The 13,573-nt window shown below is 47.9% G+C and overlaps 1 protein-coding gene across 2 annotated transcripts in view; it reads right to left on the minus strand.

The window, feature by feature from the left end:
* Window positions 1-1,719: 1,719 nt before the first annotated feature.
* The window catches only part of SORL1 (sortilin related receptor 1), a 62,451-nt gene continuing 50,597 nt past the window's right edge, over window positions 1,720-13,573 (minus strand). For both annotated transcript variants that reach the window (XM_064173314.1, XM_064173313.1), the window contains exons 37-48: window positions 13,234-13,338; window positions 12,261-12,333; window positions 10,554-10,636; window positions 10,169-10,265; window positions 9,194-9,378; window positions 8,620-8,739; window positions 8,355-8,519; window positions 6,474-6,648; window positions 5,845-5,951; window positions 4,468-4,660; window positions 3,420-3,632; window positions 1,720-2,432 (exon numbers count right to left, since the gene is read on the minus strand). In XM_064173314.1, the coding sequence (XP_064029384.1) occupies window positions 2,365-2,432; window positions 3,420-3,632; window positions 4,468-4,660; window positions 5,845-5,951; window positions 6,474-6,648; window positions 8,355-8,519; window positions 8,620-8,739; window positions 9,194-9,378; window positions 10,169-10,265; window positions 10,554-10,636; window positions 12,261-12,333; window positions 13,234-13,338 (1,584 nt within the window). In that variant the 3' untranslated portion in view covers window positions 1,720-2,364. The remainder of the gene's footprint in view (window positions 2,433-3,419; window positions 3,633-4,467; window positions 4,661-5,844; window positions 5,952-6,473; window positions 6,649-8,354; window positions 8,520-8,619; window positions 8,740-9,193; window positions 9,379-10,168; window positions 10,266-10,553; window positions 10,637-12,260; window positions 12,334-13,233; window positions 13,339-13,573) is intronic.

The raw sequence follows: 13,573 nt of genomic DNA on the forward strand, positions 1-13,573 counted from the left end.
AAAAAGGAAGAAGAAAATAAATAAAAGCTTGATATTGGTAGCCAAACACTTCTACTGCTTAGCTCTGTAGCCAGTATTATGTCTACTGGAAACGTGACAGGACTAGTGATGGGAAAATAATACCTATGTGGATGTGTTTGTTCCTCCTAGAGCTGAAGGGGCAAGTGGAGCAGCTTTTAGGAGATGCTAGTGAAGGAGGATTGAGTCCCTGCTGCAAAGCAAATGAATTTAGATGCTGTTCAGTAATTACTGCCCTGTGTGGCTGTGGAAAAGCTGTCTGTGAAGCTGTCTCCTAGCTGCACACAGAGGATGCTCCCCCTTCTGTCCCGCTTGACAGACTGGCAGTTAGAGGAGCTCCACAGAAGAAAGATGAGCTGGGGGCAGTGTGCACTTTAACTTCAGATTTTTTTTCAGTGCTGTGGCTGCTGTAAGCTCCAGATTAATTAGACCACAAGTGATGGGCATGGGCAGCAGCTTAGTGACTACAGGTGCTCTCTGAAGGGATTTGGGCAGCAGCAGGAGGGTAGGGCAGGGCACGCACTGCTGCTACTGCACACCTGAAAGGGAGGGCCAAAACCACAAAGCCAGTGCTGCTGTCCAGGGGTATTCTCTGTCCTGCAGACAGGACCTTCAGAATTCCTCCTGGAGTGCCACACTCATTCCAAAGTCTACATGACCCTTGGTACCACAGTTTGGTGGAGCCTGGATGCTGATAGGTACAGCAGCAGGAAGCTAAACATCTGTTCTGCAGGGTCCTGACTCAGGCTTTGATATGGCAGGAGTCTTTTAATAAGATGGGGGAGGGGAGGGAAAAACCCCAAAGAGATGTGAAAATAAGGATTTCTATTATCATGGCAAAAAACAATGGTGGAGATGCCAAGCCACTACTGCCTTGCAAGATAAAGTGGCACAAGTCCTACACAATGACGTGTACAACGCCTGACGACTCTGGAATTCTGCTCTCAAGCAGACTTCCCAATAAATTAACACAACAAAAACACTTCCATAGAAAATAAAAGTCCAAAGGGTTATTATTTGTTTTGTTAGAGTAAAAGCAAAACTTTCAGGGACTATATTCCTTCTCTCTCTCTCTCTCCATATATAATCTCCTGAATTTTTTGTTTCTCTTTAAATAAATTTATTCCTGTCTTAGAAAAATAAAAGGAGTAGCCAATGTAGGCAACAGAAACAACATCTCACAGACTTAAAAGCATGCCCAGCAAGCATAGCCCTGTAAGACTAAATTCATGTTAACTCAAAGCAACTTGTTATTAAACCAACCTAGCCTGCAATTCACAGCTGATTACTACAAAGTGTATTTTTAAACCTCCTTTTTTTTGTTGTTGTTTCCCCCCCTCTCTTTTTTTTTTTCTCCTTGTTGGGTTTGTTTGTTTGTTGGGTTTTTTTTTTGGCCCATATAAAAATAACATATTGCAACTCAAAGTGCACTTTCTTTTAAAATAAACAATCAGCTATTTTTATCAAATAAAATCTTTACACCATTTGGTTTTGGTTTTTTTTTTTTTTTTGTTTGTTTTTTTTTTTTTTTACATTTTTTTTTTGTCTTCTCATTTTTTGTCTTCTTTTTGTTTTCTCTTACTTTTTCTCTTATTTTTTTGTCATATTTTTCTGTCTTTTTTTCTCTTCTTTTCTATTTTTTTTTGTCTTCTCTTATTTGTCTTTTTTGTCTTATTTTTTGTCTTCTTTTTTTAATCTTCTCTTTTGTCTTTTTTTTGTCTAATTTTTTTATCTCCTCTTAGTCTTTTTTGTCTTCTCTTTTTTTTGTCTTACTTTTTGTCTTCTCTTTTTTGTCTTCTCTTTTTATGTCTTTTTTGTCTTCTCTTATTTTGTCTTTTTTTGTCTTATTTTTTGTCTTTTTATCTTCTCTTTGTCTGTTTTTTGTCTTCTCTTATTTTTTGTCTTCTCTTATTTTTATGTCTTTTTTTTGGTCTTCTCTTATTTTGTCTTTTTTTGTCTTATTTTTTGTCTTTTTATCTTCTCTTTGTCTATTTTTTGTCTTCTCTTATTTTTATGGTTTTTTTGTCTTCTCTTATTTTGTCTTTTTTTGTCTTTTTATCTTCTTTTTGTCTATTTTTTCTTCTCTTATTTTTATGTCTTTTTTTTGTCTTCTCTTATTTTGTCTTTTTTTGTCTTATTTTTTGTCTTTTTATCTTCTCTTTGTCTTTTTTGTCTTCTTTTTTTTGTCTAACTTTTTGTCTTCTCTTACTTTTTGTCTTCTCTTACTTTTTGTCTTCTCTAATTTTTATGTCTTCTCTAATTGTCTTATTGTTTGTCTTCTCTTATTTTATTGTCTTCTCTTATTGCATGTCTTCTCTTATTTTTTTTACAGTCAGAAACAAGGCTTCATGCGATGACCATGGGAACATCATCTGAAAATCCAGTTATCATTGGGGCTTCATCGTCCTCATCTCCTGAAAAACAAACCCAGAATGCTGTTATGCTGCTCTCAGTGTTTCATGGAAGGGGGTGTCCTGGGATACTCCAAATTCCTCTCTTCTCCCTCTCACTCCGTGGGTTTAAATGGGAGAAGAAAGGACTGAAAACCTGCTTCCCCACCCCCTGCCCTGCAGGCTTGAAGGGGGGCAGCAAAAGGTGCCACCCTGCACATGGGCTGGCCCATGGGGTAGCCTGCACTGGCATCAGGCTGGTGACTGGCTGTGGTTTTGTGCCAGCATAAATGGTAAATGGACACTTTGTCTAGAAAAAAGGATGAGCAAAGGTTCTCACCTTGAGAGTTCCTGCCTTGAGAGTTCCCATCTTGAAAGAGCTTCTGCCTTAATAGAGTGCCCAGCAGGCTTCTGTTGTGCCTGGACCGTCCCTTGGACAGCTTTTGTACAGCCCTTAGGTTTTATCCTGTCCCTGCTTTTGGATAACTCTTGGTTTTAGCCTGTCCCTCACCCTGCACGTATCTATAAACATTGATGAGGTCACCTCTCAGTCTGCTCTTCTCCAAGCTAAAGAGTCCCAGCTCCCTCAGGCTCTCCTTGTAAGAGAAGTGTTCCATTCCCTGAAGGTGTTCAAGAAAAGCCTGGATGAGGCACTTAGTGCCATGGTCTGGTTGATTGGCTAGAGCTGGGTGCTAGGCTGGACTGGGTGACCTTGGAGGTCTCTTCCAACCTGTTTGATTCTGTGATCACAGATTCACAGAATGGGTTGGGCTGGAAGTGACCTCCAAGATCACCCAGTTCCAACCTCCCTGCCACAGGCATGGACACCTCCATTAGACCAGGTTGTCCAAAGCCTCATCCAGCCTGGCCTTGAATACCTCCAGTGATGGGGCATCCACGACCATCCCTGGGCTACCCCTCCCAGTGTCTCACCAACATGGCCAAAAGCAGGATAGCAAAGCTAGGTCTTGTGCTGATGTCACATCCTTAAGGCTACCAGCAATCACTTACCTAAATCATCTCCTGAGGAGAATATGGCTGAGCCCAGCCGGGAGCTGTAGTGGCTGTTGGCAAAGGCAGTGAAGCTGTTCTGCAGCCGCCTGTGCCTCATGTACAGCAGCACGAAGCCAATGCCGAGGGTCACCAGCAGCAGGAACAGCACCGGTACCACGACGGCAGCCACGTCTGTAGATCTACCAGTTCTTGCTACAGAAGAGTCTTCTCCTAAGAGGAGGGAGGGAGAGAAGTGTACTCGGCACTGGAGAGGCCACACCTCATAAGGTAAGTAAGGGGCCCTTACTATGAGAAAGACACTGAGGTGCTGGAGGGTGTCCAGAGAAGGGTGACAAAGCTGGGGAACGGTCTGGAGAACAGGGCTGGGGAGGAGCAGCTGAGAGGACTGGGGGTGGTTAGTCTGGAGAAGAAGAGGCTGAGGGGAGACCTCATTGCTCTCTACAGCTCCCTGAAAGGAGATTGGAGTGAGGTGGGGGTTGGGCCCTTTTGCCTAGTACCATGTGATAGAATGATTGCCCATCGGAATGGGCTGCCCAGGCAGGTGGTGGAGTCACCATCTCTGGAGGTGTTTAAAAGATGGCTGGATGAGGCACTTAGTGCTATGGTTTAGTTAATTAGAAGGGTTAGGTGATAGGTTGGACTCAATGATCCTGGAGGTCTTTTCCAATCTGGTTAATTCTGTGATGAGAGGAAATGACCTGAAATTGTGTCAGGGGAGCTTTAGGTTGGAGATTGCAAAATCATTTCTGCCAGAGTGGTCATGCATTGGAACAGGCTGCCCAGTAAGGTGGTGGAGTCACCATTCCTGCAGGTGTTCATAAAGGTGTGGACATGGCACTCTGGGACATGGTGGTGTGAGGTCAGTTTAATGGCCATGGTGGTGTGAGGTCAGTGGTTGGACTCAATGATCTTAGAGGTCTTTTCCAATCAAACCAATTCTGATTCTGCAAATGCCATTTGCAACCAACAGCACATTTCTGTAGTGAGTTTGTGAGCCTTTCATTAGTCTCTGCTAAAGAAGATGAGGAGAATTCCAGGGACTCACCAGTTCCTAGCTCATCATAGAGAAGTGTGGCTGGCTCACCACACATCTGCCCGCTGTACAGGCACCTGGCCTGAACAGTGAAGGAATAGTTGTGACCTATCTTCAGGTTGGAAACTTTGAAGAAGTTCTCCGTGGTGTTCCCAAGATAGGCAGTGATGTTCATCAGGCTGTCAACCATGTGAATCTCGTAGCCCTGAGAGTTGGGAAAACAAAGACACAAACCCCAAATCACTCAGCCCCAGAGGTCAGGTTTGGTTCTTCTGACAGGGCTTTGAAACTTGTTTCTGCTCCTGCACCGAGGTCTAGTGATGTGCTGGGCTATCTGCCAGGAGAGAGCAACGTGGAGCCTCCTCCAGGCATCCCTGTGAACATGCATTGCCCTTGGCCAGTTCAGACAGAAGATTTGGGTCTGTCTGGTTCACTGTTCCTAGCGTCCACCTGAGACCGCTCAGAACAGAGCCCAGTACCAGTGATGGCTTTTGAGGGGGGAGTTTGCTACTGCCCAGGCCCTGACAGAGAACACAGCACAGATTTTCTGTCAAGGTCTAAATGATGACAACTCTCAGATGCTATTTATGTGCTTCCCAGCAGAGCAGGGCAGTGTCCCACTCCCAGGCCTTTCCCAGGTGACAGCTGACCTGTTCCTGGGGGATAACTGTGTTCCGAACAGGTGACCGATTGGATCTGTCAGCTTTAGTGCCTTAGCTGCGACATGAATCGAAGCGAGCTCTACACAGAGGGCTGCTCAAGGACACACAGGAGAGCAGAGCTGTGCTGGAGTGTTGGAAGGAGTCTGTGAGAGGCCTGGCAGGGACCTTGCAGCCCAGGTTTTTGTGAAACGCTGCCTGGACTGTGTTCAGTTCTGGGCCCCCCAGTTTAGGAGGGACATTGAGATGCTTGAGCATGCCCAGAGAAGGGCAACGAGGCTGGGGAGAGGCCTTGAGCACAGCCCTACGAGGAGAGGCTGAGGGAGCTGGGATTGGTTAGCCTGGAGAAGAGGAGGCTCAGGGGAGACCTTATTGCTGTCTACAACTACCTGAGGGGAGGTTGTGGCCAGGAGGAGGTTGCTCTCTTCTCTCAGGTGGCCAGCACCAGAACGAGAGGACACAGCCTCAGGCTGTGCCAGGGGAGATTTAGGCTGGAGGTGAGGAGAAAGTTCTTCACTGAGAGAGTCATTGGACACTGGAATGGGCTGCCCGGGGAGGTGGTGGAGTCGCCGTCCCTGGAGCTGTTCAAGGCAGGACTGGACGTGGCACTTGGTGCCATGGTCTGGCCTTGAGCTCTGTGGTAAAGGGTTGGACCTGATGATCTGTGAGGTCTCTTCCAACCTTGGTGATACTGTGATACTGTAGGGATGGGGCAGGGAGCACCACTTACCCTGCTTTCATTGAAATTGCTTTCTTTCAGTGCCAAACTCTTCCAAAAAAGCAGAATGTGGTCATTTTCTGTGATGATTTTTAAGGCATCTGGTGCAGACAGCGGAACTGCAAAGGAGGACAAAAGTGGCAGGTTTGAAGGGGGGAGGGACACTTCTTTTGCAAGGGGGTCACTTCTGAAACAGCATTTTTCAGTGACCAGCACTCAGGAAAGGGCTGTGCTGAAGGAGAGGCTATTGGGGCATGTCAGCTGTGGGGTTTTTATGGCAGGACCATAAAGGTCCTTCACGGTGCGACTGCAGAGCTCAGCCAAACAGGTGTCTTCCTCATCTCCACCTAGGCAGGCTGAAAACTCCCCAGCTGTCACTTGAGAGGTTTCCTCTCCGCTGCTGCTCTTTTTTTGGGGGGGAGGGGGGGGGGTTAATTGCCTTCCCAGGGAGCCGCAAGGAGGCCTCTCAGAACTTGGCTTTGGCTGTGGGAGAGGACTAAGCAACGCAGAACCACTACTGCAGCCTCCAAGCAGCAGAGGGGTGGGATGCGTGGTGTGTTGGACGGGTGCTGGATTCCCTCTAGTGGACGCCGCTGCAAGGACTCAGCCTGGCACCCAGCTCGCAGGACTCCTGCCTTTACCTGTGTTGATCTTCACGCTGGATTCTTTGCTCATGTTGCCCAGCTGAACGATCACATGGTATTTGCCTCCCGGTTCCAGTTTCTTTATGGTGTACTCCACTGTGCTGTTTCGTGTTTTCACTTTGTAGATTTTATCTGTTTTTCTTACTAAATCTTTAACTGCGACAGCATACAACTGGAGGAGGAGGAGGAAAGGCACAGAGTGAAAGCCCTGACCTCCCTGCAGGCTGCCGCCAGTCAGCTTACACCACGGCAGGGCACTGGATGCGAGGGAACAAAACTGGAACTAAACCATGCCTGCACTCTGCAGAAGCAAGATTCCAAGCCCAGCTGGATCCCTGCCCAAGAGCAGCATTTACAGATACAGCAAATGCAGTTGCTGGCACAGATAAGGGCAGGAGGGGAATCTCTCAGGTTGTGTTTCTCAATGAATCAGAAGGATGCAATGCAAACTGCTGCTCTGTCAAAGTTTCCAGTTCTGCTGGGAAGATTTATACCTTTGCCATTAAAGTCTCTGGACCAGAGGAGGAGCAGAAAGCTTGCTGAGAAAATGACTTGCCTCCAGTGGAGCGAGACCTGACTGCAGGCCAGCGTGCCAGAAAACAGAGCCCAGCTTTGTTGGGGCTGCACTGGCGTGGCTGGAGAGGGAGGCAGAGCCTGCAGCCTGGCTTGGCCCAACGCCTGTCCTGCTGGCACTGGCCAGCCTGGACTCCAGGGCAAAGCCAAAGCTCAGAAAAGCATTTTAGCACATGCCCAAGTTTGCTTCCAGGCTCAGACAGCAAGAGATGTCTCAGCCCTTGAGTCTTTTAAACGCAGAGTGAACATTACAGGCCTGAGCTAATGGCCAGTAACATGCAGAGAGGAAACACAGGGCTCAGAGGTGTCAGCATCTTGAGGATGACTGTTTAGATGGAGAGCAGACTTGATCTCAGACTCCTTTCTCCATCAGCAGCAGGTGAGGGCTCAGCAAGTTTGCTGATGACACCAAACTGGGAGGCTTGGCTGATACATTTGAAGGCTGTGAGGCCATCCAGAGAGACTTGGACAGACTGAGCAGGGCAAAGAGGAGCCAAATGAAGTTTAACAAGAACAAGTGCAGAGTCCTTCATCTGGAGAGCAATAACAAACTGCACCAGTACAGGTTGGGAAGTGATATGCTGGAGAGCAGCCCTGTGGAGAGAGACCTGGGAGCGCTGGTGGAGAACATCCATGGGACAGCAATGGGCCCTTGTGGCCAAGAGGGATAATAGGATCCTGGGGTGCATTAAGAAGAGTGTGTCTGCAAATCAAGGGAGGCTCTCCTTCCCCTCTACTTTCTCCTAGTAAGACTTTGTCTTGAGTACCTCAGTTTTGGGGTCCCCACTTGAAGAGGGACAGGGATATGCTGGAGAGAGTCCAGCAGAGGGCTACAAGGATGATTAGGGAACTGATAAGGAGAGGCTGAGGGACTTGGGGCTGTTTAGTCTGGAGAAGAGAAGACTGAGAGGGGATTTAATCAATGTCCATAAATCTCTGAGGGCTGGGGGTCAGGAGGGGCAGGGACAGGCTCTGCTCACTGCTCCCTGGGATAGGACAAGGAGCAATGGATGGAAGCTGCAGCACAGGAGGTTCCAGCTCAACACAAGGGAGAACTTCTTTACTGTAAGGCTCACAGCCCTGGCACAGGCTGCCCAGAGAGGCTGTGGAGTCTCCTCTCTGGAGATTTTCAAGGCCTATGCAGATGTGTTCTTGTGTGATCTGAGCTAGATTGTATGGTTCTACTCTGGCAGGGGGGTTGGCCTGGATGATCTCTTTGGGTCCCTTCCAACCCCTCACATCCTGTGATCTCTGGGCCAGGGTTTGGCATGCAGAGGGGCAGGGGAAGGCACTGTGAGGCATTACCATGTCCTGGTCGGGTGAATCGTAAGGCGACTCCCACTTAATGACCGCGAACGTCTTCCCTGTGTGCACCGAGTGGAGGTGCCGAGGGGGCAGCCGGTTGTCAGGGATCATCTTCACCACAACGTAGTCAGAGGGTGGCCCTTGGTAGGGAGACATCACACGGACCTTGAAGGGATGACGCAGCAGTTAAGCCTGTGCCTGCACCCTTCAGCACCCGACTAGAGCCTGCAGTGCAGGTAGCAGGGGGGAGAGAAAAGGAGCCTACCAGAAACAGGTACTGCTCGTCCCGCTGCACCAGCACCGTGACGTTGTGGGAGGTCGTGGTGGTGTTGTGGGGGCTCCTATACAGCTCTAGGAAGGATGTTGCATAGAAGATGCCATAGACCTATGGAGGAAGAGCACAACAGGGACAATACAGAGTTTGGCATGGCCCAGAGCATCCACCCAAACTTTCACTGGCTTTAGAGGGGCAAGACACAAAGACGTTTTTTGCTGCGAGCACCCTCTCCTGCCCAAGTTCAGGTTCAGTCTACCCACTCACAGCTGATCCCCCCACCTTAAAATCCTGGGCTAAGCTCTGGCATCACAGCAGACCACCAGAGCATCAGGCTGTCTGTATTGCAGCCACTGGAGCAGAGGCTGGACAAAGAGACAACGAGAAGACTCCTTGCTCTGTCCGAGGGGCAGCAGGTGCTTTCCTTTCTTCTTTGAGCATAAAATTTTCAGAGCCTTTTAGTTAAATCCCTACAAATAACCCTGATTCAGATTCTCCTTGTGTTTGGAGGCTCAGAACTAGACCCTATCCTGGCTGCTGAGAACAAAAAGAGTTGGTGCCTTACGACATTCCTCGGTCCCGTCCAGCTGCACTCCACCGCAGTCTGGTTGATGGCCTTGGCTTTGAGACTTGGTGATGCAGGTCTTGTCCCACTGGTCACCACATGTGCAAAAGACAGAGGGCTGTCACCCAGCTCTGTCTTAGCCCAAGCAGAGATTTCATAGGGGGTGTGTGCTGTCAAATTTGTCACTGAGCAAGAAGAGAAACGTGCACCATTAGATGAGGCAAAGCCCTGCAAAGGCAGGGTGAGAGCACTGCACAATGGTCAGCAGCATCAAGCAATCTTTGAGGCAGAGGAAGTTTCATGTAAACATGAGGAGGAATTTTTTCACTGTGAGGGTGACAGAACACTGGAACAGGCTGCCCAGGGGGGTTGTGGAGTCTCCCTCTGTGGAGATATTCAAAACCCATCGGGACATGTTCCTGTGTGAGTTGCTCTAGGTGATCCTGCTCTGACAAGGGGGTTGGACTGGATTATCATTCAAGGTCCCTTCCAGCCCCTGACATTCTATGGTTCAATGATAAGGCAGGAGCCTGCCCCTCTTGGCTTGTGTTTGGTTTCACTTTGAGCCATTTCCTTCATACAGAAGCACTCTGGTACCTAACCTAGCCTGTGCTTTTCTGTATCTAGATTGTGCACATCACTGATTTTCCCAAACAAGAAAATAATCATGTTCTGCATACAAGCCCAAAAAACTGTTGACCTTTTGCAGAGTAGATAAGGAACCACAAACAAAATCCTGTGTGATGAGAAAAAGGCTACTGCAGCTCTGGGGGATAAATCCCAAATCCCCTTGAAATCTCCAGGTCCTAAGAAGAGAGGCCAAGGATTTGCTGGTTTGTCCTCTCAAGATTCACTCTCTCCTAAACAGAAACTACCAGTTGCAGAGAAAGGGGGAAAAATAATCCTACAGCCTTCCACAAACCCTTCTGTTTGGGGTTGACTGGAGCAGAGCTCTACCTTTTGCATAGGATTTACCTTTTTGGATGGACTTTTCTCCTTCTATGATCAGAGTCTTTTTTTCTTGCCTGTGTGTGTCAAACGTCCAGTAGATGTTCACAACGTAACCGCTGACCTGTCAAGGAGCAAGGGCACCACAATGCAAACTCTCAGTTCAGCTGCTTTTGAATGCATGGAAAGAGACACTGCTGAAAGCATCTGCATTGTATTTGCTATCCCAATCAAGAGAGCTGGGATGGTTTGTGAGTAGTAAGAGCTGGTTTGGCAGGAATTGAGTCGTTTCACAAAGGCATTGCAATACTTAAATAGGTGACAGGTTATCCCACCCAGTATTAACCATTTACCCAAGGCAGGCCTTGCTTTGAATGGGTTTTCATTTCAGAAGTGAAGGCAAAACTCTTACCTTGATGTTAGTAGTCATTTTTAGGCTGAAACTTATGGAGTCCTCGCTGTATCTCTCGATGTGTATCACAGGTGGAGGAATGACTGGAAGGAAAAAGAGAAGTAGCTGTTAATGAAATACTTAGTCAGAGGGGACAGGTGAAATCCAGGCTTTCATTCCTCTCACCAGGAATCTCCCATCCTTCCAATCCCACCCTTGCCTGTCTCCATGTCACAGAACAGTTCAGGCTGGAAGGGACCTCAAAGCTCATCCAGTTCCAATCCCCCACCATCAGCAGGGACACCTCTCACTAGATCAGGTCACTCAAGACCTCATCCAACCTGGCCTTGAACACCTCCCTGGGCAACCTGTGCCAGTGTCTCATGACCCTCCCTGTCTGTCATCCACAACCTCCCTGGGCAACCTGTGCCAATGTCTCACCATCCTCACTATAAAGAACTTCTTCCTAACATCCAGTTTCAATCTCCCCTCTGCCAGTTTAAACCTATTACTTCTTGTCCTGTTGTTACAAGACCTCCCCAGCCCTCCTGTAGCTCCCTTCAGGTACTGGAAGGCTACTACAAGGTCTCCTCGAAGCCTTCTCTTCTCCAGGCTGAAAATCCCCAACTCTTGTCCCTCACAGAAGGTACTGACATGCTGCACCTCCATCATTTTTTAGTCAACCACCTAAAAACTGCCTTACCTGTGCCTTACTAGATGCAGGCTGGAAGCAGAGAGGTTAGGGCACAGGTATTTTACTTCTGAACTCAGTGGGCTGGGTGCTAGGTTGGACTGCATGATCTTGGAGGTCTCTTCCAACCTGGTTGATTCGATGGTTCTATGACAAGCCCATAGCCCAGTTAACAGCTTCTGGCCTTCTGAGGAACTGGTGAAGGAGCTCAGGAGCTACTCTTGGGGCTGGCTGCCAAATGCTCATGCAAAACGCGAGGGGAAGTTATTATGGCTCTTTCTACCTCTGTTTTTTCTGAGCACTCCTGCACTTCACAGTGTCTGAGTCCTGCAATTCTGTTAGCATAGTGCTCTCTCTCCTTTCACCACAGTGAGGATGCCCTTTTGTCTAACAAACCAGCAGACTATTTTGACATCAGAATACAGGTTGGAAAAAAATCTTGGCACAAACACAAAGGCTAAAAGGCTAAAAACAGTTTGGAAAGAAATGATTTACTGTGATGTTTGAATTTGTCTACTGTCAGACTGCAATACTGTGATAGTACCTGGGAGCTACAGTGGTCTTGTAGTGTTTTAACCTACATGAGGTGAAGAAACCATCATAGGGATGGGAGAATCACAGAGGGAGAAGAATGAAGCAGCAGCCTTTCAGCCAGAGACAGCAAAGGAGTCGATGGTAACACATCTTGCCTATCTGAGGGTAGGATCTAGCCTAAGTCAGTCAGAGGGAATCCAACTGCAGTCTTGGAGAAAGGGGCACATTCTGAGCAGGCTTCCCGACCACTTCCAGGGCAGTACATCCATCCAGTGTGCTACAGAGCTCAGAGGAAGAATCAGAGACTATTGTGCCTCTCCACTGAACCTTGAGGTAGCCCAGGTTAATTGAAACAGTACAGCAAAGCTGTTAAACAGTGTGAAATGCTCAGTAGGGAAGACTAAAGGACAAGGAGGTGGTTGTGCATGCTGAAGCCAACACTTCAGGCTTACACTCTGCATTTTTGCTATGTTGTTCAAGTTGATTGAAACAGCAACATTTACCTTTGCCTTTTATGGTGGTTATGGACTTGGATTCACTCCAGTTTCCCACTCCTCGACTAGTTACTGCAGCAACCTTTTCAAAGAAGAAGGTTGGTTAACATCAGCCAACATTGTATAATGTAAACAGAGAATGAGGTTAGAGCAAGGTTATGGAGGTGGCAGAGCTCTTGGGAAAAGGACTTTGAAGCAGACAATAGCTTAATTACTTGGCAATAAAATGCTTATTACAGAGATAAGGCAGACTACTTAAGTCAATTGAAGCAATCTAAGAGGAGGGTGGCTTGTCCTCTCTGAAGATAACTGCTCTCCTGTGAGATCCTTATGAAGGATCCACCAAGATAAGGAGCTTTAGACTCCTCTGGCCATAGCATAGGTAAGAACCATGCCAGTGAAGCCCAGGTATTGAATCCAGTTCTAAAGACGAGTTCAGGAAGGAACACCATGGGAGGAAAGACTTGCTCCAACTGGCTGTGAGAGTAACAGTGATTCCTGGGGAGTGGGGGGCTGCTATCCCCCCCCACCATGAACCCAAGCTCAGTCAGCACGAGGAGGATGGACAGTGGCAGAGCCTGTACTTCCCAGGGCTCACTGGGCAGACTTTTCATTTCCTCTCCTAATCATTTCTGTCTATAATTACCCAGCCTCTCCCATATGCATACATTCCCCACAGGCAGATCTGCTTCTTTTCCCAGTGACACAGTAAGGCCCAAATTTATCTCTGGCCTAGATCCAGTGCAATTGCAGTGACATTGGAATGGGCAATTAGCAGTGCAGGTCTCTTAATACAGTCTGGCCTTCTGGGAGAAGGAGCAAACCCAGGGCCTTAATTCAGGCCTTGGAACTATGTGTGTTAGCAGAGCAAATGCCAAGCCCCCGTTGTGGGTTGCCAGTAAAGGGCAGGATTTTAACAGCCTCATTTCTTAGCACCCTGCAGTAAGGAGAGCATGCACAGACACAGCTCTGCAGCACTCACCCTGACCGTGTACAGGCTGTTGACCTGCAGGTTCTCGATCTCAGTGTAGTTCCTGGTGGTTCTAAGGGATGACCACTCTTTGGATCCACTCCTGCTGTATTCCACCTAGGAGCACCAAAACAAGGAATGAGGGCTCCAGAGTCAACAAGGTTACAGGTCTCTCTGTGTCAAAACATCAGTAGAAAGAAGTGTGAAAGCTTAGAAAGTCAGAAGCAAAATTATGTGTTTGAGGGCTGCATCACTACCTAGAGCCCTGCAGCATTTCTTCTCCCAACTTGCTCAGTGCTCTCAGATTTCCTGTACACAAAATGCCCTATCTGTGGCCTGCACCTCTCTGTGC

The sequence above is a fragment of the Pogoniulus pusillus genome, chromosome 38, assembly GCF_015220805.1.
Source record: "Pogoniulus pusillus isolate bPogPus1 chromosome 38, bPogPus1.pri, whole genome shotgun sequence".
Lineage (NCBI taxonomy): Eukaryota > Metazoa > Chordata > Aves > Piciformes > Lybiidae > Pogoniulus > Pogoniulus pusillus.